The sequence below is a fragment of the Carcharodon carcharias genome, chromosome 10, assembly GCF_017639515.1.
Source record: "Carcharodon carcharias isolate sCarCar2 chromosome 10, sCarCar2.pri, whole genome shotgun sequence".
NCBI lineage: Eukaryota > Metazoa > Chordata > Chondrichthyes > Lamniformes > Lamnidae > Carcharodon > Carcharodon carcharias.
The window spans coordinates 145,585,902-145,609,206 of NC_054476.1; the positions used below are offsets into that span (position 1 = coordinate 145,585,902).

Below are 23,305 nucleotides of genomic sequence, written 5' to 3' on the forward strand. Positions count from 1 at the left end.
CTGCTCTCACTTTGTGCTCTCACTATGCGCTGTGTGTGCTCTTACTGTGTGCTCTCACTGTGTCCTCTTGCTTTGTGCTTACACTGTGTGCTATCACTGTGTGTTCTCACTGTGTGCTCTCAATGTGTGCTCTCATTTTCTGCTCTCATTATATGTTCTCACTGTGTGGTCTCCCTGTGTGCGCTCCCTGTGTGCTCACAATCTTTGCTCTCCCTGTGTGCCCTCACTGTGTACTCCTACAGTGTGCTCTCACTGTGTGCTCTGCATTTTTACTCTCATGGTATGCTCTCACTATGGTCTCCCTTTGTGTGCTCACACTTTGTGTTCTCACTGTGTGTTCTCTCTATGTGCTCTCACTTTGTGCTCTCACTGTGTGCTCTCATGGTCTGCACTCAAGGTGTACTCTCACTGTGTGCTGTCCCTGTGTGCCTGCACTGTGTTCCCTCCTGGTGCACTCTCACTGGGTGCTCTCACTGTGTGCTCTCACTATGTGGTCTCTCTGTTTCCACACACTGTGTGATCTCAATCTGTAGTCTCTCTATGTGCTCTCACTGTGTGCTCTCACTGTATCCTCTCACTGCGTGCTCTCACTGCCTGCTCCCACTATGTGCTCTCACTGTTTGCTCTCACAGCCTGCCCTCAATGCATACTTTTTTGCTGTCCCTGTGGGCCTGCACTGTGTTCTCTCCCATTGCACTTCACTGTGTGCTCTCACTGTGTGCTCACAATCTGTGCTTTCTCTGTGTGCTCTCATTGTGTGTGCTCTCAGTGTGCTCTCACTGTGTGCTATCACTTCATGCCCTCCCTGTGTGCTCTCACTGTGTTCTCTTACTAGGTGCTCACACTGTTTGCTCTCATAGTCTGCCCTCAATGTGTATTTTTTTTTGCTGTCTCTGTGTGCCTGCACTGTGTTCTCTGCTATTGGACTGTCACTGGGTGCTCTCAATGTGTGCTCTCACTATGTGCTCTCGGTGCGTGCTCTCCATTTATGCTAACACTATGTGCTCATACTCTGTGTTCTCAATCTGTACTCTCTCTATGTACTCTTACTTTGTGCTCTCACTTAGTGCTCTCACTGGGTGCATCCAGTGTGTGCTCACAATGTGTGCTCTCACTGTATGCTCTCACTGTGAGCTCTCAGTGCATGCTCTCCCTTTGTGTTCACACTGTGTGCTCTCACTGTGTGCTTGCACTATGTGCCCTCACCCTGTGCACTCACTGTGTGCTCTGCCTTTTTACTCTTACTGCATGCTCTCACTGTGTTCTCTCACTCTCTGCTTTCACTGTGTCTGCACACAGTGTGATCTCACTGCGTTCTCTCATTGTGCGCTCACACTGTGTGTTTTCAATGTGTGTTCTCACTGTGCACTCTGTGTGTCCTCCTTGCCTGGTCTCACTGTGTGCCCTCACTCTGTGTTCTCATTGTGTGCTCTCCCTGTTTACTCCAACTGCATGCTCACACTGTGCTCTCTCGCCTTATGTTCACACTGTGTGCTCCCATTGTGTGCTCTCCTAGTGTTCTAACACTGTGTGTTCTCACTGTGCACTTTCACTGTGTGCTCTCACTGTGTCCTCCCACTCTGTGCTCTCACTGGTTGTGCTCACTGTGCGCTCTTACTGTATGTTCTCACTGTGTACTCTCACTGAGTTCTTTCAGTTTGTGCTCTCTCTGCTTGCTCTCAATATGCACTATGTGTGCTCTCACGGTGTGCTCTCACTGTGTACTCTCACGGTGTATTCTCACACTGTGCTATCACTGTGCATTTGCAATGTTTGATCTGACTGTGTGCTCTCAATGTGTGCTCTCATTTTCTGCTCTTATTTTATGTTCTCACTGTGTGGTCTCACTGTGTGCTGACACTGTGTTCTGACAGTGTACTTTCTCCAAGTGCTGTCACCGTGTGCTCTCTCTGTGTGCTTTCACTCTGTGCTCTCACGGCATGCTCCCACTATGTGCTCCTAGTGTTTGTTTTCACTGCGTGCTCTCACTGTGTTCTTTCATTGTGTGGTCTCATTGTATGTTCTCACTGTGTGCTCTGTGTGCTCTCACTTTGTGCTATCACTGTGTATTTGCAATGTTTGCTCTCACTGTGTGCTCTCATTTTCTGCTCTCATTGTATGTTCTCACTGTGTGCTCTGTGTGCTCTCACTTTGTGCTATCACTGTGTATTTGCAATGTTTGCTCTCACTGTGTTCTCTCATTTTCTGCTCTCATTGTATGTTCTCACTGTGTGCTCTCACCATGTGCTCTGACTGTGTATTTGCAGAAACAGGCTGACATGATCCACAAACAGGTCCTCCCCAAAATCCACAAACAGGACTGACCCGGTAGACCAATCGTGTCAGCCTGTTCCTGCCCCACAGAACTCCTTTCTTCCTATCTTAACTCCATTCTATCTCCCTTTGTCCAATTTCTTCCCACCTACATCTGTGATTCCTCTGATGCCCTACATCATATCAACAATTTCCAGTTCCCTGGCCCTAACTGCTTCCTCTTCACTATGAACATCCAATCCCTCTACACCGACATCCCCCACCAGGATAGTCTGAGGGCTCTCCACTTGTACTTTGGATAGAGGCTCGAACAATTCCCATCCACCACCACTCTCCTCCGTCTGGCTGAACTTGTTCTCTCACTGAACAATTTCCCCTTGAACGCGTCTCACTTCCTCCATGTAAAAGGTGTGGCTATGGGAAGCCGCATGGACCCAGTTATGCCTGTCTCTTTATGGGGTATGTGGAACATCCCTTGTTCCAGTCCTACTCCGGCCCCCTCCCACAACTCTTCTTTCAGTACATCGATGGCTATTTCGGTGCCGCTTCATACTCTCACCTGGACCTTGGAAAAACTTGTCAATCTTGCTTCCAATTTCCACCCCTCCATCACTTTCACATGGTCCATCTCCGACACTTCCTTCCCCTTCCTTGGCATCTCTGTCTCAATTTCTGGTGTTAGACTGTCCACCAATATTCATTATTAGCCCACCAGCTCCCACAGCTACCTTGACTACAGCTCCTCACACCCTGTTTCCTGTAAGGACTCCATCCCATTCTCTCAGTTCCTTCGCCTCCGTCACATCTGTTCTGATGATGCCACTTTCCAAAACAGTGCTTCTGACATGTCTTCCTTCTTCCTTAACCGAGGTTTCCCAACCATGGTGGTTGACAGGGCTCTCAACCTTGTCCGACCCATCTCCCATGCCTCTGCCCTCACAGCTTCCTCTCCCTCCCAGAGCCATGATAGGGTCCCCCTTGCTCTCACTTTATACCCCACCAGCCTTTGCATTCAAAGGATCATCCTCCGCCATTTTCGTCAACTCCAGCATGATGCCACCTTCCCCTCAACCACCCCCCCCCCCCACTTTGGCATTCCGTAGAGACCACTCCCTCTGGGACAGCCTGGTCCACTGCTCCATCACCCCCAACACCTCAACCCCCTCCCACAGTACCTTCCCATACAATTTCAGAAGGTGCATCACCTGCCCCTTTACTTGCCCTTCCTCACCATCCAAGGGCCCAAACACTCCTTTCAAGTGAAGCAGCATTTCACTTGCACTTCCCTCAATTTGGTCTATTGCATTCGCTGCTCCCAATGCAGTTTCCCCTACACTGGAGAGACCAAATGCAGACTGGGTGACCACTTTGCGGAACACCTTCGGTCTGTCCGCAAGCATGACCCAGATCTCCCTGTCACTTGCCATGTCAACACACCACCCTGCTCTCATGCCCACATGTCTGTCCTTGGTCTGCTGCAATGTTCTAGTGAAGCTCAACACAAACTGGAGGAACAACACCTCATCTTCCGACTAGGCACTTTACAGCCTTCTGGACTTAACAGTGAGATCAACAACTTCAGACCATGAACTCTCTCCTCCATCCCCACCCCTTTTTGATCCGCCCCCTTTTTCTAAGTTCATTTTTTATTGTATTTATTTATTTATTTTCCCCCACATTTCCATTCTTATTTTCAAAATTTATTCCCCGACACTTCCTTCCCCCCTCCCCGACCCCGCCACCACCACCACCACCACCACCACCACCACCCCACCCCCACTAGGGCATCTGTCACTTTCCAGAGTGCTTACCCTGGTCCTGCCATTATCACATTCTGTTTTCCACTCATAATGTCACCATTAGCACCTCCTTTAGCCAGTACCACCACTATTAACAACCCTTGACCTTTTGTTTATGACATCTTTTGCAATCTCTCCTTTGCCTCCACCTATCGCTGGCCTTCTATCCAGCTTCACCTGTTCCACCCCCCTTAAACAGTATATATTTCACCACATTTCTATTTCCCTTTAGCTCTGAATAAAAGTCAAAAGGACTCGAAACATTAACTCTGTCTTTCTCTCCACAGATGCTGTCAGACCTGCTGAGTTATTCCAACATGTTTTGTTTTTGTTGCAAGGGAATTAGAACTTGTGAAGCTGGAGAAGGAGGTAATAGAAAGAGAGAGATAACGAGGATTCCTATTGAAAATGTTGGCAGTTAGAAAAGAGATGTCAGTAGGTGAGGAAGGATTTATTTCTAGAGTAGAACCCAGTGGGGATATATTTAAATTTGTACAAGCTCTTCCAAGGTTTGAGGAAAAAGATATTGAAGCATTCTTTATTTCATTTGAGAAGCTAGCTAAAGAGATTAAATGGCCACAGGAAAACTGGACATTATCATTAATCTAGGTTGTTAGGCAGGGCACATGAAGTATTTGCTTAGCTTTCAGAAGAAATGTTGGTGAATTATGATGTGGTGAAAAAAGCTATTTTGATGCATATGGATTGGTTTCTGAAGCCTACAGGCAGAAATTTAGGAATGAGTTTGAAAAAGTAAAACAAAGTAATTTTGACTGGTGGATATGGACATTAAAAATAGAGACAACCTATGCCGCTCTTAGGGAAGTAATTCTTTTGGAAGCATTTAAAGATTCAATCCCTTTAGTAGTGAGAGTTCATGTGGAGGAACAGAGGGTTGATTCTGTAAAACAAGCAGCAGAGATAGCTGATGATTATGAGTTAGTTCATCGAACTAAAACTTTTTTCTGTCACCATTTCAAATTGGAAAAGGATAAAAAGTGGAAAGTTGAAATGAATGCAGGTAGTCAGGGAAGATAAGGAGTAGCTGGAAGTTCCTAGGAAGTTTTTTTCTCAGAATAAAAAGGAAGGTGCTAAAGGTAGAAGTGACATTTGAAAATTGAGGCGTTTTCTTTATAATAAAGTGGGGCACATGACATCAGTGTGTTGGAGATTGCAGGAAAAATCTGTAGGAATTATTGGGGTACAGAGAAGCGCTGGAAGTAAAAGTACTGTGTTCTGAGGTTCTGGCACAGGAGAAACCAATGGTTTGTGTACAGGTGAAACAAGGAGAATCAGTGAAAGCTAAAGAAGCGGGATTGTGTTCATAGTTTACTCAAGAGAATTCTGAGGAGCAGGTTGCAGAAATGTTTAAAGACTTTGTATGTGAAGGGAAAGTCTTTACATATGTATAGGGTGGAGTAGGTAAAGATGCTAAAATTTTAAGAGACACAGGGACTAGTCAATCCTTAATGTTGTGGGATAGTGATATTTGTTGTTCAGAGGGAGTGTTGCAAGAGAAGGTAATAATAAGTGGGGTTCACGGGGATGCTAAATCTATTCCATTGTGGAAGGTAAATTTAAAGAGCAGATGAAAGTCAGGTAAAGTTATAGTTGGAGTGGTGGAAAAATTGCCCATTGCAGGAGTTCAATTTATTCTGGGTAATGATTGCAAATGTGGGTAATGCCCTATAGTAGTTGAGCAGCTTGTAGAGATGTTTTCCACAGAAGTTCTACAGAAGGAACATCCTGGATTGTTCCCTGATTATGTTATAATGAGATCAAAGGCCCATAGGGAAGAACAAAATAAACAAGATATGCAGGCAGTTCAATAGTAAGAAGAAAGTGCTGAAATACAATTAGCTGGCATTGTATTTGATAACATTGTTCAGGAGGAAGGAATGCGGGACAGTTCAGTTGAAATGTTTAACTCAAAGAGGTTAGTGGAGTTACAGAAAAATGATTTTTAATGAAAGCAGTTATATCATAAAGCTTATTCAGAAACTGAAACAAAATGTATCCCCCAGTATGCTATTATCTTTGGGAAGATATTCTGATGAGAAAGCAGCAGTCAGATGGTGTTTCAGCAAATGAAAGCTGGAGGGAGGTGCATCAGATTGTTATTCTATTAGGATATAGAAATGAGATTCTGAGGGTTGCTTATGAAATTCCAATGGGGGAGCATTTAGAAATTAGGAAAACACACGAAAAAATACAGAGGTTCTTTTTTGGCCAGGATTGCATAAGGATGTAGTCAAATCCTGTATGTCAAGTAACAGGAAAACCACAAGCAGTGATTAAGCTGGCATCTTTAATTCCAATACCAGCATTTGAAAAACCTTTTTACCAGGGTCATGATTGATTGTGTGGGACCCATCCCTAAGACTAAAAGTGGAAATCAGTCAAATTACCAATAATAATGGATGTGTCTACTAGGTTTCCTGAAGTGATACCTTTAAGAAATATTACAACTAAGAAGATTGTGGAGGAGTTAATTATTTTTTTTTACAAGTTATGGTTTACCTAAAGAAATACAATCAGATCAGGGGTCAAATTTCATGTCACAGCTGTTTAAGGAAGTAATGAACAGTTTGGGGATAAAACAGTTTAAGTCAACAGCTTATCATCCGGAATCACAAGGAGCTTTGAAAAGATGGCATCAAACCTCAAAAACTCATAAGAGCATACCGTCAGAATTTTTCACAGGATTGAGATACAGGAATTCAATTTTTGTCATTTGCTATTAGAAACACTCCTAATGCATCAACTGGTTTTAGCCCTTTTGAAATAGTTTATGGTCATGAGGTAAGGGGACCACTGAAATTGATTCAGGAGAAATTGGTGGGTCAAAATTCAGAAACTACTCTCCTGGATTACATTTAATATTTCAGGGAAAGATTGAACAGAGCATGTGAGTTGGCTAAGGAACATTTAAAGATCTCACAGCAAGTGATGAAAGTGAAAGCAGATAAAAAGGCTAAAATTCACAGTTTTGTTTCTGGAGAGCAAGTACTAGTTTTGTTACCAGTTCCAGGTGATTCATTAAATGCAAGATTTAGTGGGGCTTACAAATTTGAAAAGAAATTGCGTGAAGTAAATTATTTAATATATACTCCAGATAGAAGAAAGAAGCAGAGGGTGTGTAATGTAAATATACTTAAAAAGTACTTTGACAAGGAAGAGGAACAAAAAGAGGTGTTGGTGATGGTGGATGATGAGGAGAGATATAAGCGCAGGACCATAAAATTGACTTTCCTCTAATTAAATTGGATAATGAGGGGATGCTTGAAAATTGAAATGCAAATTTTTGTTACCTTCCAAACAAGTGTCAAAGCAATTTGGAAAAGCTATTGCAGTCACACAATCCTATTTTGGAAATAAGTTGAGAAAGACACATTTAGCTTTACATGATGTATGCATAGAAATATCATCTTCAATGAGACAACAACCTTGTAGATTAAATCCGGCAAAGTTATGACAAGTACAAAAAGATTGCATACTTAAAAATTATATCATTGAGTCTAGTTGCAGTAACTGGAGTTTGGCTATTGTACTCAAACTGAAACTGGATGGAACACAAAGACTGTGCATGGACCATCGAAAAGTGAATGCGGTGACAAAAGTGGATTCATATCCCATACCACGGTTGGAGGATTGCATTGAGAAAGTAGGACAATCGAAAATTATCACAAAGAATGACTTGCTGAAAGGGTATTGGCAGGTACCATTGTCAGAGAGATCAAAGGAAATATCAGCTTTCATAATGCAAGTGGACTATATCAGTTTAAAGTCATGTCATTTGGTATGAAGAATGCATTTATGACATTTCAAAGACTGACAAAGTAATTGTGGGTCTAAGCAATTGTGAGGTTTATATTGATGATCTAATTGTTTTCAGTGAGATGTGGGAGGAGCATTTACAGCACCTGGAAGAATTATTTACTCGACTACAAAAAGTTAATTTGGTGATTAAGTTGGCTGAAAGTGAATTTTCAAAAGTTCAAGTTGTGTAAGTAGGCCATACCATTGGACATGGTAAGGTGGCTCCGAAAGATATGAAAGTCAAGGCTATTGTGGATTTCCCAGTGCCTACAACAAAACGAGAAGTTTTGAGATTTCTGGGCATGAGTGGGTTTGACTGGAAATTTGTATCAAATTTTAGCCAAGTGTTGCTCCACTGACTGAACTATTAAAAAAGACCAAGACGTTTCAATGGACACTGTAGTGTCAGAAGTCATTCAATAGTTTGAAAACTGTATTAGCTATGACACCAGTATTGGCAGTACCCAATTATGCTAAGAAATTCAAGTTGGCCATTGATGCAAGTGATACAGGCATTGGGGCTGTACTGTTACAAGAAGATGGCACTAGAAGTGAAAAACCGATAGGCTATTTTTCACGGAAGCTGAATGTACAACAGAGAAGATATTCAATGATTGATAAAGAGACTTTGAGTTTGGTGTTAGCATTGCAGCATTTTGATATTTATGTTGCAAACAATTCATCAGAAACAATCATTTATACAGACCATAATCTGGTTGATGTTTTTGGACAAATTTCAAGACAAAAGTGCAAGACTTTTCATATGGAGTCTATTATTACAACCATTTAGTCTACATATTATACGTGTTTCTGGAAAGGAAAATCTGCTGCTGATGCATTATGAAGAGTTTGAAGCTTAAAGGAAAATGGAACATTTTAAAAAAGAATCTGGACACTGATTTCTGTTGATACCAATGACTTGTGTGTGTATATATATATATATATATATATATATATAATTGTGTTAATGCATGTATCTGGTAATGTAATAGTGTAATAAGTATAGGCATAGTATGAGATGGGTTATTAAAATGAAGCCGTCTTTTAGAATTATGATGGTTCATTTTCTGATGAGGGGGATGTCATGAAGCTATTAATACACATAATATTTTGGAAAATATTTTTCTTTTAAAATAGAGGTTTAGTCGGTGGGTATGTCTTAATTGGGTTAAAGACAGCTAGTCTGGGTACTTTGATGTGCACTAGTTCTGATATGTAAGAGAGATAGTGTGCATTTGCATTTTTTGAATAGAGCATTCAAGAAGTAGGATGAAAACTGACACCTTTCTAGCAGCTGCCAAGCAATATGTTAATATTATTAATAAAATTGGTACTATGAAAGGGGTTTCATTGTTAAAAGGTAAAGTTCAAAGAGGCTGGTGACACAATGAGAATTTGAATTCAATTAGTGGTGGTAAGTATAACTTCAGCAGTTTTCAGGTGTGTAGATCAGAGGCAATGTGAGATCAAAAGGCAGCTGTAAGCCTCCAACTGGCTCCACAGGAACCAAAGTGAAAAGAATCTCATTTTGAATTTGTAAGATGAAAATGCTTTGCCTGGTGTTTGGTTAAGTCTATGGGTTGGTTGTTGCCTTAATGGAGATTAGTTTGGGAATTTGTTAAAAGTTATGATAGTAGTAATTTGTAGCCATGTATATATATATTTAACCTGTATAAATTAATAAAATGTTTCATTTAGTTTAATGTAAAACCTCAAGAACTGATGGTCTGGTTCCTGAATTTAGAGTCGCATCTCAAACATAACACTTATAGTTATAGGTTATGACAGTCGTTTAAAGTTTCCCTCTGGGATTTTTAAATAACTTCATTTTACCAGCTGCATCAGTCATTAACAGTGCTCTCACTGTGTGCTTGCATTCTGTGTTCTCACTGTGTGAACTCAGTGCGTTCTCTTACTGTGTGCTTTCACTGTGTGCTTTCATGGTGTGCTTGCTCTGTCTGTCCTCACTGTGTGTTCGGTGCTTACTCCCTCTGTTCTCTCACTGTGTGCTCAGACTGTGTTATCAATGTGTGCCTTCAATGTATACCCTCACTGTGTGCTCTCAATGGGTGCTCTCACTGTATGCTCTCACTGTGTGTTCTCACTTTGTGCTATGTGTGCCCTCCTTGTCTGTTCTCACTGTGTGCATGCACTGTGTGCTCAAGCTCTGTGGTCTCACTGTGCGCTCTCATGGTGTGCTCGCACTGTGTGTTCTCAGTGTTGTTCTTAATGTATGCTTTGTGTGCCCTCCTTGTCTGCTCTCATTGTGTGCTATTACTGTGCACCCTGATACAGTGCTCCCACTCTGGTACTATATACTCTCACAATGTGCTGTCCCTGTGTGACTGCACTGTGTGCTTTCACTGTGTGCTCTCACTATATCCTTTCACTGTGTTTTCTCCCTGTGTGGTCTCACTGTGTATTCTCACTGTGTGCTCTCATAATGTGCCCTCACTGTCTGATCTCACTGTGTGCTTGGTCTCTGTGTTCTCACCCTTTGGTCTATGTGCACTCCATCTGTTCTCTCACTGCGTGCTCAAACTGTGTATTATCAGTGTGTGCTCACACTGTGTGGTCTTTCTATGTGCCCTCACTCTATTTTATCACTGTGCGCTCAAACTGTGTGTTATCAGTGAATGCTCAAACTGGGTTCTCACTGTGTGCTCTCATTGTGTGTTCTCAATCTGTGCCCTAACTGTGTACTCTGTGTGTCCTTCCTGTCTGCTCTCACTGTGTGCTTTGCCTGTTAACTCTCACTATGTTCTCTCACTGTGTTCTCTCACTGTGTGTTCATGCTGCGTGTTCTCACTGTATTTTCTCTCTATGTGCTGTCACTGTGTGCTCTCCCTGTGTGCTAACACTGTGCACTCTCACTATGTGCTTTCACTTTGTGCTCTCACTGTGTGCTCTAACTTTTTGCTCTCAGTGTACTCTCAGCAAGTGGTCTCAATGTGTGATCTCACTGTGTTTTCTCCCTGTGGGCTCTCACTGTGTATTCTCATTGTGTGTTGTCACAGTGTGCTCTCAGTTTCTGCTCTTACTGTGTAGTCACACTGTGTGCTCACAATGCACACACTCACTGTGTGATCTCACTGTGCTTTCTCCCTGTGTACTCTCACTATGTATTCTCACTATGCGCTCTCACTATGTGCCCTCACTCTGTTCTCTCACTGTATGATTTCACAGCATGCTTTCACTGTGTGTTCTCACTGTGCATTCTTGCTGTGTGTTCTCAGTGTGTGCTCTCACTGTGTAGCCGCACTGTGTGCTCACACTGCACACTCTCACTGTGTGATCTCATTGTGCTTTCTCCCTGTATGCTTTCACTGTGTGTTCCCACTGTGTGCTCTCATTCTGTGCACTTACTGTGTGCTTCCGCTTTGTGTTCTTACTGTGTGGTCCATGTATTCTCACACAGTTCTCTCACTGTATGAGGTGTTTGCTGTCACTGTGTGTTTTCTCTGTGATTTCTCAACTTGTGTTCTCTCTGTGTGCTCTCACTCTGCGCTCTCACTGTGTGATATCATTGTGTGTTCTCAATGTGTGCTCTTGCTGTGTGCTCACACTCTGTGCTCTCATTGTGTGTTCTCACTGAGTGCCCTGTGTGCGCTACCTGTCTGCTCTCACTGTATGCCCTCACTCTGTGCTCTCACCCTGTGCTCTGTGTGTGCTCTCAGCGTGTGCTCTCCCTATGTGCTCTGTGTGTACTTACTGTGTACTCCCGCTTTGTGCTGTTATGTGTGGTCTGTGTATTCTCACACAGTTCTCTCACTGCATGAGACGTTTGCTGTCACTGTGTGTCTTCTCTGTGTTTTCTCAACTTGTGTTCTCACTATGCTCTGTGTGCTCTCACTGTGTGTTCTCAATGTGTGCTCTTACTGTGTGCTCACCATCTGTGCTCTCACTTTGTGCTCACACTGTGGGTTCTCATTGTGTGTTCTCACTGTGTGCTCTGTGTGCCCTATGTGTCTGCTCCCACTGTGTGCCCTCACTCTGTGCTCTCACTATGTGCCCTGCATGTTTACTCTCATTGTGTGTTCTCACGGTGTGCTCTCACTGTGTAGTTGTACTGCGTGCTCACACTGCATGCTCTCATTATGTGATCTCACTGAGTTTTCTCCCTGCGTGCTCTCACTGTGTGCACTGACTGTGCCTGTTCACAATGTGTGCACTCACTATGTGGTCTGCACAGCTTCCTTCACTGTGTGCTCACTGTGTATTCACACTGTTTGCTGTCACTATGTGCCCTCTGTGCTCTCACCATGTGAACTCTCACTAGGTGCTCTCCCTGTGTGCTCTCACTGTGTGCACTTACAGTGTGCTCTCACAGTGTGCTTGATCTGCCTGTTCACAATGTGTGCATTCACTATGTGGTCTGCACAGCTTCCTTAGGTGCTCTCACTGTCTGCTCTCACTGTGTGCTCTCACCATGTGCTCTCACTGGGTGCACTCACTGTGAAAACACAATATGTAATCTCACTGTGTGGTCTCACTGTGTGTTGCACCGTGTGTTCTCAATGTGTGCTATCACTATGTGCTCTCACTGTGTGCTATTACTGTGCGCCCTCACTGTGTGCTATCACAGTGTGTCCTCTCTGTCTGCTCTCACTTTGTGCTCTCACAGTGTGCTCGCTCTGGCTGTTCCAAATGTGCTTTCCCACTGTGTGCTCTCACTGCATGTTACCACTGTGTGCTCTCACTGTGTGTTGCACCGTGTGTTCTCAATGTGTTTTCTAACTATGTACTCTCACTGTGTGCTATCACTATGTGCTATCACTGTGTGCCCTCACTGTGTGCTATCACAATGTTTCCTCCCTGTCAGCTCTCACTTTGTGCTCTCACGTGTGCTCACTCTGGCTGTTACAAATGTGTTTTCTCACTGTGTGCTCTCACTACGTCCTCTCATTGTATGCTCTCATTGTGTACTAGCACTGTGTGTTCTCATTGTGTATTCTCATTGTGTGCTCTGTGTGTAATACCTGTCTGCTCTCACTGTGTCCCCTCACTGTGTGCTTTCACTGAGTGCACTCTCTGTGTGCTTTCACTGCATGCTCTCACTGTGTGCTCAAACTGTGTGCTCTCAGCGTGTGCTCTCACGGTGTAGTCACACTTTGTGCTCTCACTTTGTGCCCTCACTATGTGATCTCACTGTCTGTTCTCTGTGCACTGCCTTTGTGCTCTCCCTCAATGCTCTCACTGGTGCACTCACTGTGTGCTCTCATGGTGTGCTCGTTCTGCCTGTTCACAATATGCGTTCTCACTATGTGGTCTGTATGGCTTCCCTCTAGACCTCACTATGTGCTCTCACTGTGTGCTCTCAATGTGTGCTCCCACTGCATGCTCTCACTGTGTGCTCTCCCTATGTGCTTGGCGTGCACTTACTGTGTGCTCCTGCTTTGTGCTTTCACTGTGTGCTCTCACTGTGTGCTCACAATGTGTGCTCTCACTTTGTGCTCACACTCTGTGCTCTCATTGAGTGCTCGTACTGTGTGTTCTCATTGTGTGTTCTCACTATGTGCTCTATGTGCCCTATCTGTCTGCTTTCACTGTGTGCCCTCACTCTGTGCTCTCACTGTGTGCTCCCAGCGTGTGCTCACACTGTGTTCTTGCATTCTGTGTTCTGACCCTGTGTTCTGTGTGCGCTCCCTCTGTCCTCTCACTGTGTGCTCAAACTGTGTTATCAGTGTGTACTTGCACTGTGTGGTCTCAATGTGTGTCCTAACTGTGTGCTCTCTGTGCCCTCCATGTCTGCTCTCACTTTGTGCTCTCACTGTGTGTTCTCACTGTGTGCTCTCAATGTGTGCTCCCATTGTGTGTTCTCCCTGTGTGCTCTCACTGTGTGCTTTCCCACTGTGTGCACTTATTGTGTGCTCTCCTTGTGTGCTCACACAGTATTCCCTCACTGTTGCACTGCGTGTTCTCACTGCCTGTTCTATATGACCTCGCTGAGTGCTCACAGTGTACTCTCACTGTGTGCTCTCACTGTGTGCACTATATACTCTAACTCTGTGATCACACTGTGTGCTCACATTGTATGCTTTCATTGTGTTATCACACTGTATGTTCTCACTGTGTGTTCTGTGTAACCTCTCTGAGTGTTCACAGTGTTCTCTCCCTGTATGCTCTCACTGTGTGCTCTCACTGTGTGCTGACACTGGGTTCTCTCATTGTTTTCTATCCTGTGTGCCAACACTGTTTACTCGCACTGTGTGTTCTCATTGTGTTTTCTCCCCATGTGCTCTCACTGTGAATTCTCACTATATGCCCTCAATCTGAGCTCTCACTGTGTGCTTGCACTCTGTGTTCCCACTGTGTGTACTGTGTGCACTCCCTCTGTTCTGTCACTCTGTGCTCAAAATGTGTGTTATTAATGTTCACTAGCACTGTGTTCTCACTGTGTGCTCTCACTCTGTGCTATCACTCTGTGCTCGTACAGTCTGTTCTCAATCTGTGTCTTAACTTGTGTTTTCTCTGTGCGCTCCCTATCTGTTCTCACTTTGAAGTCTCACTATGTGCGCTCACTGTATGTTCTCTCTGTGTGCTCCCACTATGTATGTTCTCTATGTGCTAAATTTGTGTGCTCTCACTGTGTGCTCTCACTGTTTGCTCACACTTTGTGTGCTCACACTGTATACTCTCATTGTTTGTTGCACTGTGTGTTCTATGTGACCAACCTGAGTTCTCACTATGTGCTCTCCTTGTGTGCTCTCCCTGTGCGCTCTCACTCTGCACTCTAAGTCTGTGCCCTCACTGTGTGCTCTCACTGTGTGCTCACACTGGATTCTTTCACTGTGTTCTCTCTCTGTGTGCTCACACTGCTTGCTCTCACTATGTGCTTTCGCTATGTTTTCACCCCATATGCTCTCACTGTGTATTCAAACTATGCGCTCTCACTGTGTGCTCTCTGTGTGTGCTCTCAATGTCTGCTCTCCCCTTGTGCTCATACTGTGTGCTCTCACTTCATACTTTCACTGTTTGCACTCCCTGTGTACTCTCACAGTGTGCTCTCCCCGTGTATTCACATTGTATGCTCTCATTGTGTTGTCACACTATGTGTTCTCACTGTGTTCTCTGTGACCCCCCTGAATGCTCAGTGTTCTCTCGCTGTGTGCTCTCCCTGTGTGCTCACGCTGTGTTCTCTCATTCTACCCTGTGTGCTCACATTGTTTGCTCTTGCTGTGTGGTCTCACAGTGTTTTCTCCCTGTGCGTTCTCACTGTTAATTCTCACTGTGTTCTCTCACTATGTGCCCTCAATCTGAACTCTCACTGTGTGTTTGCACTCTGTGTTCCCACTGTGTGTATTATGTGAACTCCCTCTGTTCAGCAACTGTGTGCTCAAACTTTGTGTTATCAATGTTTGCTAGCACTGTGTTCTCACTGTGAGCTCTCACTTTGTGCTCTCACTGTGTGTTCACACTGTGTGCTCTCAAGCTGTGTCTTAACTGTGTGCTCTCTGTGCACTGCCTGTCTGCTCTCACTCTGTACTGTCACGATGTGCTCTCACTGTATGTTCTTACTGTGTGTTCTCACTGTATGCTCACACTGCACACCCTCAATGTGTGATTGCACTGTGCTTTCTCCCTGTATTCTTTCACGGTGTATTCTCACTGTGCGCTCTCTCTCTCTTTGCCCTCACTCTGTGTTCTCTCTCTGTGCTTGCACTCTGTGTTCTCATTGTATATTCTGTGTGCACTCCCTCTGTTCTATCAATATGTGCTCGCACTGTGTGTTGTCACTGTGTGAACTCACTGTGTGCCCCCAATGTGTGCTCACATTGTGGGTTCTCACTGTGTACTCTGTCTATGTGCTCTCACTGTGTGCTCTCACTGTGTGGTCTCACTCTGTACTCTCACTTTATGTCCTCTATGTTCTCTCACCTTCTGCTCTCGCTGTGCGCTCTCTGCACTCTCACTATGCTCTCACTGTGTATTCACACTGTATACTCTCATTCTGTGCTCTCACTATGTGCTCCAACTGTGCATTCTCACACTGTGCTCTCACTATGTGAGGTCTTTGTTCTCACTTTGTGTCCTCTATGTTCTCTCACCTTCTGCTCTCGCTGTGCGCTCTCTGCACTCTCACTGTTCTCCCACTGTGTATTCACACTGTATACTCTCACTCTGGGCTTGCACTGTGTTCTTACTGTGTGCTTTCACTCTGTGCTCTCACTGTATACTCACACTGTGTTCTCTCACTGTGTTCTCTCACTGTGTGCTCTGACTGTGTGCTCTCACTCTGTGTTTTGCCTGTTTAATCTCACTGTGTGCTTTCACTGTGTTCTCTTGCTTTGTGTTCACACTCTGTGCTCTGACTGTGTGCAAACACTGTGTGTTCAAACTGTGTGAATTCAGTCTGTTGCTCTCACTGTGTTCTCCCACTCTTTGCTCACACTGTGTGCTCTCAATGTGTGTTCTCATTGTGTGTTTTCACTGTGTGGCCTGTGTGCCCTCTCAGTATGGTCTCACTTTGTGCCCTCATTCTGTGCTCTCTCTGTGTGCTCTGCCTGTATACCTTCATTGTGTGCTCTCACCTTGTCCTCTTGCTCTGTGCTCACACTGTTTTCTTAATGTCTTTTTGCACTACGTGCACTCACTGTGTGCTCTCATTGTGTGCTATCACAGTGTGCTCTCACTGTTTGCTCTCACTGTGGGCTATCACTGTGCCCTCTCACTGTGTGCTCTCTCGCAGTGTGTCCTCCCTGTCTGCTCTCACTGTGTGCTCTCACAGTGTCCTCTCACTGTGTGCTCTCACTTTGTGCTCTCACGGTGTGCTCACTCAGGTTGTTCCAAATGTGTTTTCTCTCTGTTTGCTCTGTAGGCCCTCCATGTCTGTTCTCACTGTGTACTCTCACTGCGTTCCCTTACTGTGTGCTCTCACTGTGTCCTCACTCTGTGTGCTCTCACTGTGAGCTCTCTCTGTGTTCTCACACAGTATGCTCTTATTGCATTCTCACACTGTGTTCTCACTATGTATTATGTGTGCCTTCCCTGAGTGCTCACCATGTGCCCTCCCTTAGCGCTCTCACTGTGTACTCTTATTGTGTGATTTCACTGTGCTTTCTTCCAATGTGCCCTTACTGTGTATTCTCACTGTGTGCTCTCACTATATGCCCTCACTCTGAGCTCCCACTGTGTGCATGGACTCTGTGTTCCCACTGCGTGTACTGTGTGTACTCCATCTGTTCTTTCCCAGGCTGCTCAAACTGTGTGTTCTCAATCTTTGTCCTAACTGTGTGCTCTGTGTGCCCTCCCTGTCGGCTCTCACTGTGTGCTTTCAGTATGTGCTGTCACTGTATGCTCTCACTGTGTGTTCTCACTGTGTGCTCTCAGTGTGTGATCACACTGTGTTCTCACTGTGTGCTCACATTGTGTGTTCTCACTCTTTGCTCTGCCCGTTTAATCTCACTGTGTGCTGTCACTGAGTTCACTTGCTTTGTGCTCACACTGTGTGTTCACACTGGTTGAACTCATTCTGTTGCTCTCATTGTGTGCTCCCACTCTTTACTCACACTTTGTGCTCTCACTGTGTGTTCTCATTATGTGTTTTCACTGTGTGCTCTGAATGTGTGTTCTCTCTGTGTACCCTCACTGTGCGCTCTAATTGTGTGTTCTCAATGTGTTTTTGCACTATGTATTCTCACTGTGTGCTCTCACTTTATGTTATCACTGTGTCCTCTCACTGTGTCCTCTCACTGACTGCTCTCATTTTGTGCTCTCACGGTGTGTTCGCTCTGGCTGTTCCAAATGTGTTTTCTCATTGTATGCTCTGTGGATCCTCCGTGTCTGTTCTCACTGTGTGCTCTCACTATGTGCTGTTTCTGTGTGCTCACACTATGTCCCCTCATTGTATGCTCTCACTGTTCGCTTATGCTGTGTGCTCTCACTGAACGCTCTCTCTGCACGCTCTCCCTGTGTGCTGCCTATGTGTGCTTTCACTGTGTGCTCTCCCTGTGTTCTCACTCTGTATGCTCTCATTGTGTTGTCGCACTGTGTGTTCTCAGTATGTGTTCTGTATGCCCACTCTGAGTGCTCACAGTGAGCTCTCCCTGTGTGCTCCCACTGTGTGTTGTCTCTGTGCGCTCTCACTATGTCCTCTCATTGTATGCTCTCACTGTGTGCTCTCGTTGTGTGTACTCAATCTTTGTCCTAACTGTGTGCTCTGAGTGCCCTCCCTGTCGGCTCTCAGTGTGTGCTCTCAGTATGTGCTCTCACTGTGCGTTCTCACTGTGTGTTATCACTGTGGGCTGTCAGTGTGTGCTCTCATTGTGTAGTTGCACTGTGTGCTCACACTGCATGCTCTCACTGTGTGATCTCACTGTTCCTTCTCCCTGTGTGCTCTCACTGTGTATTCTCACTCTGTGCTCTCACTGTGTGCTCACACTGTATGGTCTCAATATGTTGACGCAGTCTGTGACCTCCTTGATTGATCACAGTGTGCTCTCCCTTTGTGCTCTCACCATGTCCTCTTGCTCTGCACTCTAACTCTGTGCTCTCACTGTGTGCTCACACTGGGTTCTGTCATTGTATTCCCCCCTGTGTGCTCACAATGTTTACTCTCACTGTGTGCTCTGACTGTGTTTTCTCCCCATGTGCTTTCACTGTGTATTCTCACTTTGTGTTCTCACTATGTGCCCTCACCCTGAGTTCTCACTGTGTGCATGCACTCTGTATTCCCACTGTGTGTAGTCTGTGCACTCCCTCTGTTCTCTCACTGTGTGCTCAAATTGTGTGTTATCAGTGTTTGCTCCCCATGTGTTCTCACTGTGTGCTCCCACTGTGTGCTCGCACTATGTGTTCTCAATCTGAGTGTCCTAACTGTGTGCACTTTATGCACTCCCTGTCTGCTCTCACTGTGTGTTCTCACTGTGGGCTCTCAGTGTGTGCTTTCATGTGTAATCGCACTCTGTGCTCACACTGCACACTCTCACTGTGTGATCTCACTGTGCTTTCTCTTTGTGTGCTCTCGCTGTGAGCTCTCACTATGTGCTCGCACTATGTGTTCTCAATCTGAGTCCTAACTGTGTGCATTTTATGCACTCCCTGTCTGCTCTCACTGTGTGCTCTCAGTATGTGCTCTCACTGTATGTTCTCATTGTGTGCTCTCACTGTGAGCTCTCACTATGTGCCCTTATTCTGTGTCCTTGCACTCTGTGTTCTCCCTGTGTGAACTCCCCCTGTTCTCTCACTGTGTGCTGAAAACGTGTGTTATCAATGTGTGCTCGCACTGTTTGCTCTCACCGTGTGAACTCACTGTGTACTCTCATTGTGTGCTCTCCCTTTGCGCTCATATTGTGCGTGTCCTCTGTATATTCTCTCAATTTGCTCTCACTGTGTGCTTTCACTGCCTGCTGTCACTGTGTGTACTCTCACTGTGTGTTCTCATTGTGTGTCTGTGTGCCCTCCCTAGCTGCTGTCACTGTCTGCTTTTACTGTGTGCTCTCACTGTTTGCTTTCTTTGTGTGTTCTCACTGTGTGCATGTAGTGTCTGCTCTTACTGTGTGCTCCGCCTATGTGCTTGCACTATTCGCTTGTACAGTCACAGTTTAGTTATTAAGGTCAAATCTCTTTTTCGGGCATTAGGATTGCAAACATCTTGTGGACCAAACTGGTACACGGGAGGAGCCAACAACAATAGTTACGTGGTGGTACTCTTTCTCACCTGCTTCATGATGCCCCTGAGCCTGATCATCTTTTCCTATGTCAGTTTGCTGGTGGTTCTTCGAGCTGTGAGTATGGAGAACCTTTCTGCTCTGATTTTCTATCCTCCTGTCTAATCGCTCATCCTGTGGTTCAGTCTCGATGGATATCACTTGTCCTCTGATAAAAACTCAAACCTCGACAGTGCATGTTGGGAGGCTATTCCTCTTTGGAAGCGTCCTAAGCACATACTGGGGTGTGGGATGATCAGCAGCAATAGGCAGCCTGGCTGATTTTGCTTCCTCTCCCCTTCCCCTTGCCAACCCCTCACCCATCCCCCTTCATCCCCTCCCCTTTTTCTCCCTCCCCTCCTCTTCCCAATTCCTTCCCCACCCTCCCTACCCCTCCCTTTCCACCATCCTTCACCCCTTCCCCTCCCCCTCTCCCCTTCCCATCTTCCCCTGCTCTCCCCCTCCCCTCCACCTTTCCCCATCCCTTCCCATTCACTCACCACTTCCCCTCTTCCCCTTCTCTCCCCCCTTCCCCTCCTCTCTCTTGCCCTCCCTCCCCACTCTTCCCTCACCTCCTCCGTGTACCTGTCCTGGGAGTGTTTGATGGGAACAGTGTAGAGGGAGCTTTACTCTTTATCTAACCCTGCGCTGTGCCTGCCCTGAGAGATATTGATAGGGTCAGTGTAGAGGGAGCACTACTCTGTATCTAAACTAATGCTGTACCTGTCCTGGGAGATTTTGATGGGGACAGTGTAGACGGAGGTTTATTTTGTATCTAACCCTGTGCTGTTCCAGAGTGTTTAATGGGCAAAGTGTCAAGGGAGCTTCACTCTGTATCTAACCCCGTGCTGTACCTGTCCTGGGAGTGTTTGATGGGGACAGTGTAGAGGGAGATTTACTCTGTGGCCAGGATTTTCCAGCCCCATCATGGTAGGAGCTGCTGCGGGAGATTTGGCGGCACAGCCTAAGGTCCATCGACCGGGCGATACTGGAGAGAGGTGGAGCCGAAAAATCCAAACCTCTATCTAACCTGCACTGTATCTGCCCTGGGTGTGTTTTGAAGGGAACATTGCTCTATTTCCCAATGCTGATATCCATCTCTTTGATGAGCACCATTTTCTTTAATGAGATACCAGAAAAGGCAAATGAACCATACACTTCCTCCTTCTGCAGGTTGCTCAGCAACAGAAAGAGTGTCAGACAACGCAGCGAGCAGAACGAGAGGTGACCCGCATGGTGGTTGCGATGGTAATGGCTTTTCTGATCTGCTGGCTCCCTTATGCTACCTTTGCTATGGTTGTTGCTGTGAATAAGGACATTGTGATTCACCCCACCTTGGCATCCATGCCCTCCTATTTCTCAAAGACTGCCACTGTCTACAATCCCATTATTTATGTCTTCATGAACAAACAGGTAAGACATATTCACCCATGTTTAATAGTGGTTGCCAACTCTGCTTGAATGTGCTCCTGGAAGCTTCATCACATGTTATCTCCAGCTGCCACTAGCCCCACCCCCCACACTCTCACCATTGGTCACCCAAGAGGTGAATCTTCATAGAGCCCCACCTCCCTGCAGCAAAGTGACTCTTCATTACCTGATTGGACAATTCTCTGTCAATCAAGCAGCTATTTTCTTTTCCCATCTCCAATTTTTTGTGATCATGACTAAATAAAATTCTTCAAGGAGAAAGATAAGCACGCGTTTTTTTCATGCTGCTACAAATTTTCTCTCTGTGTTTTCTTGCTGCTGTGATCCAGGGATTTATCGGCAATCTCTGGAGTTTTCAGACAATCCTGGAGAGTTAGCAACCCTGATTATAAAATAATTTCCTTTTCAAAATTCTTCGGAACTTCTCTCAAAATTGCGAGTGTTACAGAAACAGGGGACTGGGGCAGGTGTCTCAGAGCTCCGACCCATGTTACCTCCAACCTCAACTATTCCAGTGGACTCCTGGCTGGTCTCCCATGTGCTATCCTCTGTAAATTGACCTCATCCTTCACTCTGTTGTCCATGTCCTATCTTGTACCAAGATCCATTCACCCATCCTCCCTGGTGCTAGCTGACCTCCATTTTAAAATTCTCATCTTTGTTTTGAATTCCGCCCCCCCACCCTCCCCCCCATGGCCTCACCTCCAACAACCCCACCTCATACCCTATCTCTGTAAGCACAGAGCTCCACAACCTCTTCAGATTCTCTAATTCTGTGGGGCCCTCGAGCATTCACACTTTCCTTCGCTCCACCATTGGTGGCCGGGCCCCAACTGTCAAGGCCCTAATCTCTAAAATTCCTCTCTGCCTCACTACCTCCTTTAAGGTGCTCCTCAAAACTTAGCTCTCTCTCTTGGTCAATTGCCCTAATATCACATTTTGTGTCCCAGCAACATATCTTTATTTTTCTTTTGGCCCTGTGAGGCACCTTGTGACATTTTATTATGTTAAAAATGCTATATAAATGTAAGTTATTATTGTATCCTCTCATTGTGCGACTTCAAGGCAACAACAGCGATGTTAGATGAAGTTAATGTGTCCTTTCCAGTCCTGGTCTCTGTCTCAATACTTCCTATTAACACCTGAATTCAACCCGCAGCTGCTATCTGGTGATGTGGCTGAGAATGGGCATGACTCACTGTTAGTGTGAGTTGAACAGGGGGATGGTTCAGGCACTATATAAATGCAAGTTATAGAATAATTACAGCACAGAAGGAGACCATTCAGCCCATTGAATTCATGCTGGCTGTCTTTAGAGTAATCCAGTCAGTCCCATTCCCCCACTGTATCCCCGTGGCCCTGCAAGTTTATTCCCCTCAAGTGCCCATCCAATTTCCTTTTGAAGCCATTCATCATCTCCATTTCCACCCCCTCATCGGCAGCAAGTTCCAGGACATTTCCACTCGCTGCACAAAATAGTTCATCCTCACTTGCCCCTGCAACTTTTGCCAAAAATCATAAATCTGCGTTCCTAAGACCTTGTCATGGGAACAGCTTTTTTTTGTCTACCTTATCTAAATATGTCGTAAACCTCTATCAGATTTCCCCTCAATCACCATTGCTCCAAGGACCCAGCTTCTCCTAACCTTGTAGCTGAAATCCCTCATCCCTGGGACCATTCTGGTAAATCTCACCTGCACCCTCTCAACAACCCCTACATCCTTCCTAAAGTGTTGTGACCTAAACTGGATGCAACAGTCTAGTTGTGGATTATCAGAGCTTTATAAGTGTTCAGCATAACTTCCCTGTTTTTGTACTCAATCCCTCTATGAGGCACAAAATCATGTATGCTTAGGGAGGTGGTGGCATACTGGTATTGTTATTGGACCAGTTATTCTAGCAACTCAGGGTAATGTTCTGGGCACCTGGTTCAAATCCCACCACAACAAGTGGTGCAATTTGAGTTCAGTAACAATGTGGAATTAAAAGTCTGATGATGACCATGAAACCATTGTTGATTGTTATAAAAACCCATCTGGTTCACTAATGTTCTTTAGGAAATCTGCTGTCCTTACGTTGTCTGGCCTACATGTGACTCTTAAATGCTCTCTGAGCAAGAAATTAGGGATGGGGAGTAAATACTGGCCTAGCCAGTGATGTCCATGTCCTAAAAAGAAATTTTTAACAATTACTCTCTCACTTTGTCCTGCCAAACTCTTTAGAACTTGTTCATTAAGTCTATATTGACTCTGCCTAGCCCTATGGCTATGGTTGAGCTGAAGCAGCAACAATTGGCTTCAATGCCCTTGTGGAAGGGAAAGAGAGTTAAAGGAA

At 45.2% G+C, this 23,305-nt stretch overlaps 1 protein-coding gene across 1 annotated transcript in view; it reads left to right on the plus strand.

The window, feature by feature from the left end:
* LOC121282932 (pinopsin-like) overlaps positions 1-23,305 on the plus strand; it is an 81,675-nt gene that overhangs the window by 57,814 nt on the left and 556 nt on the right. The window contains exons 3-4 of the mRNA XM_041196755.1: positions 19,473-19,618; positions 20,714-20,953. Of these exons, the coding sequence (XP_041052689.1) occupies positions 19,473-19,618; positions 20,714-20,953 (386 nt within the window). The remainder of the gene's footprint in view (positions 1-19,472; positions 19,619-20,713; positions 20,954-23,305) is intronic.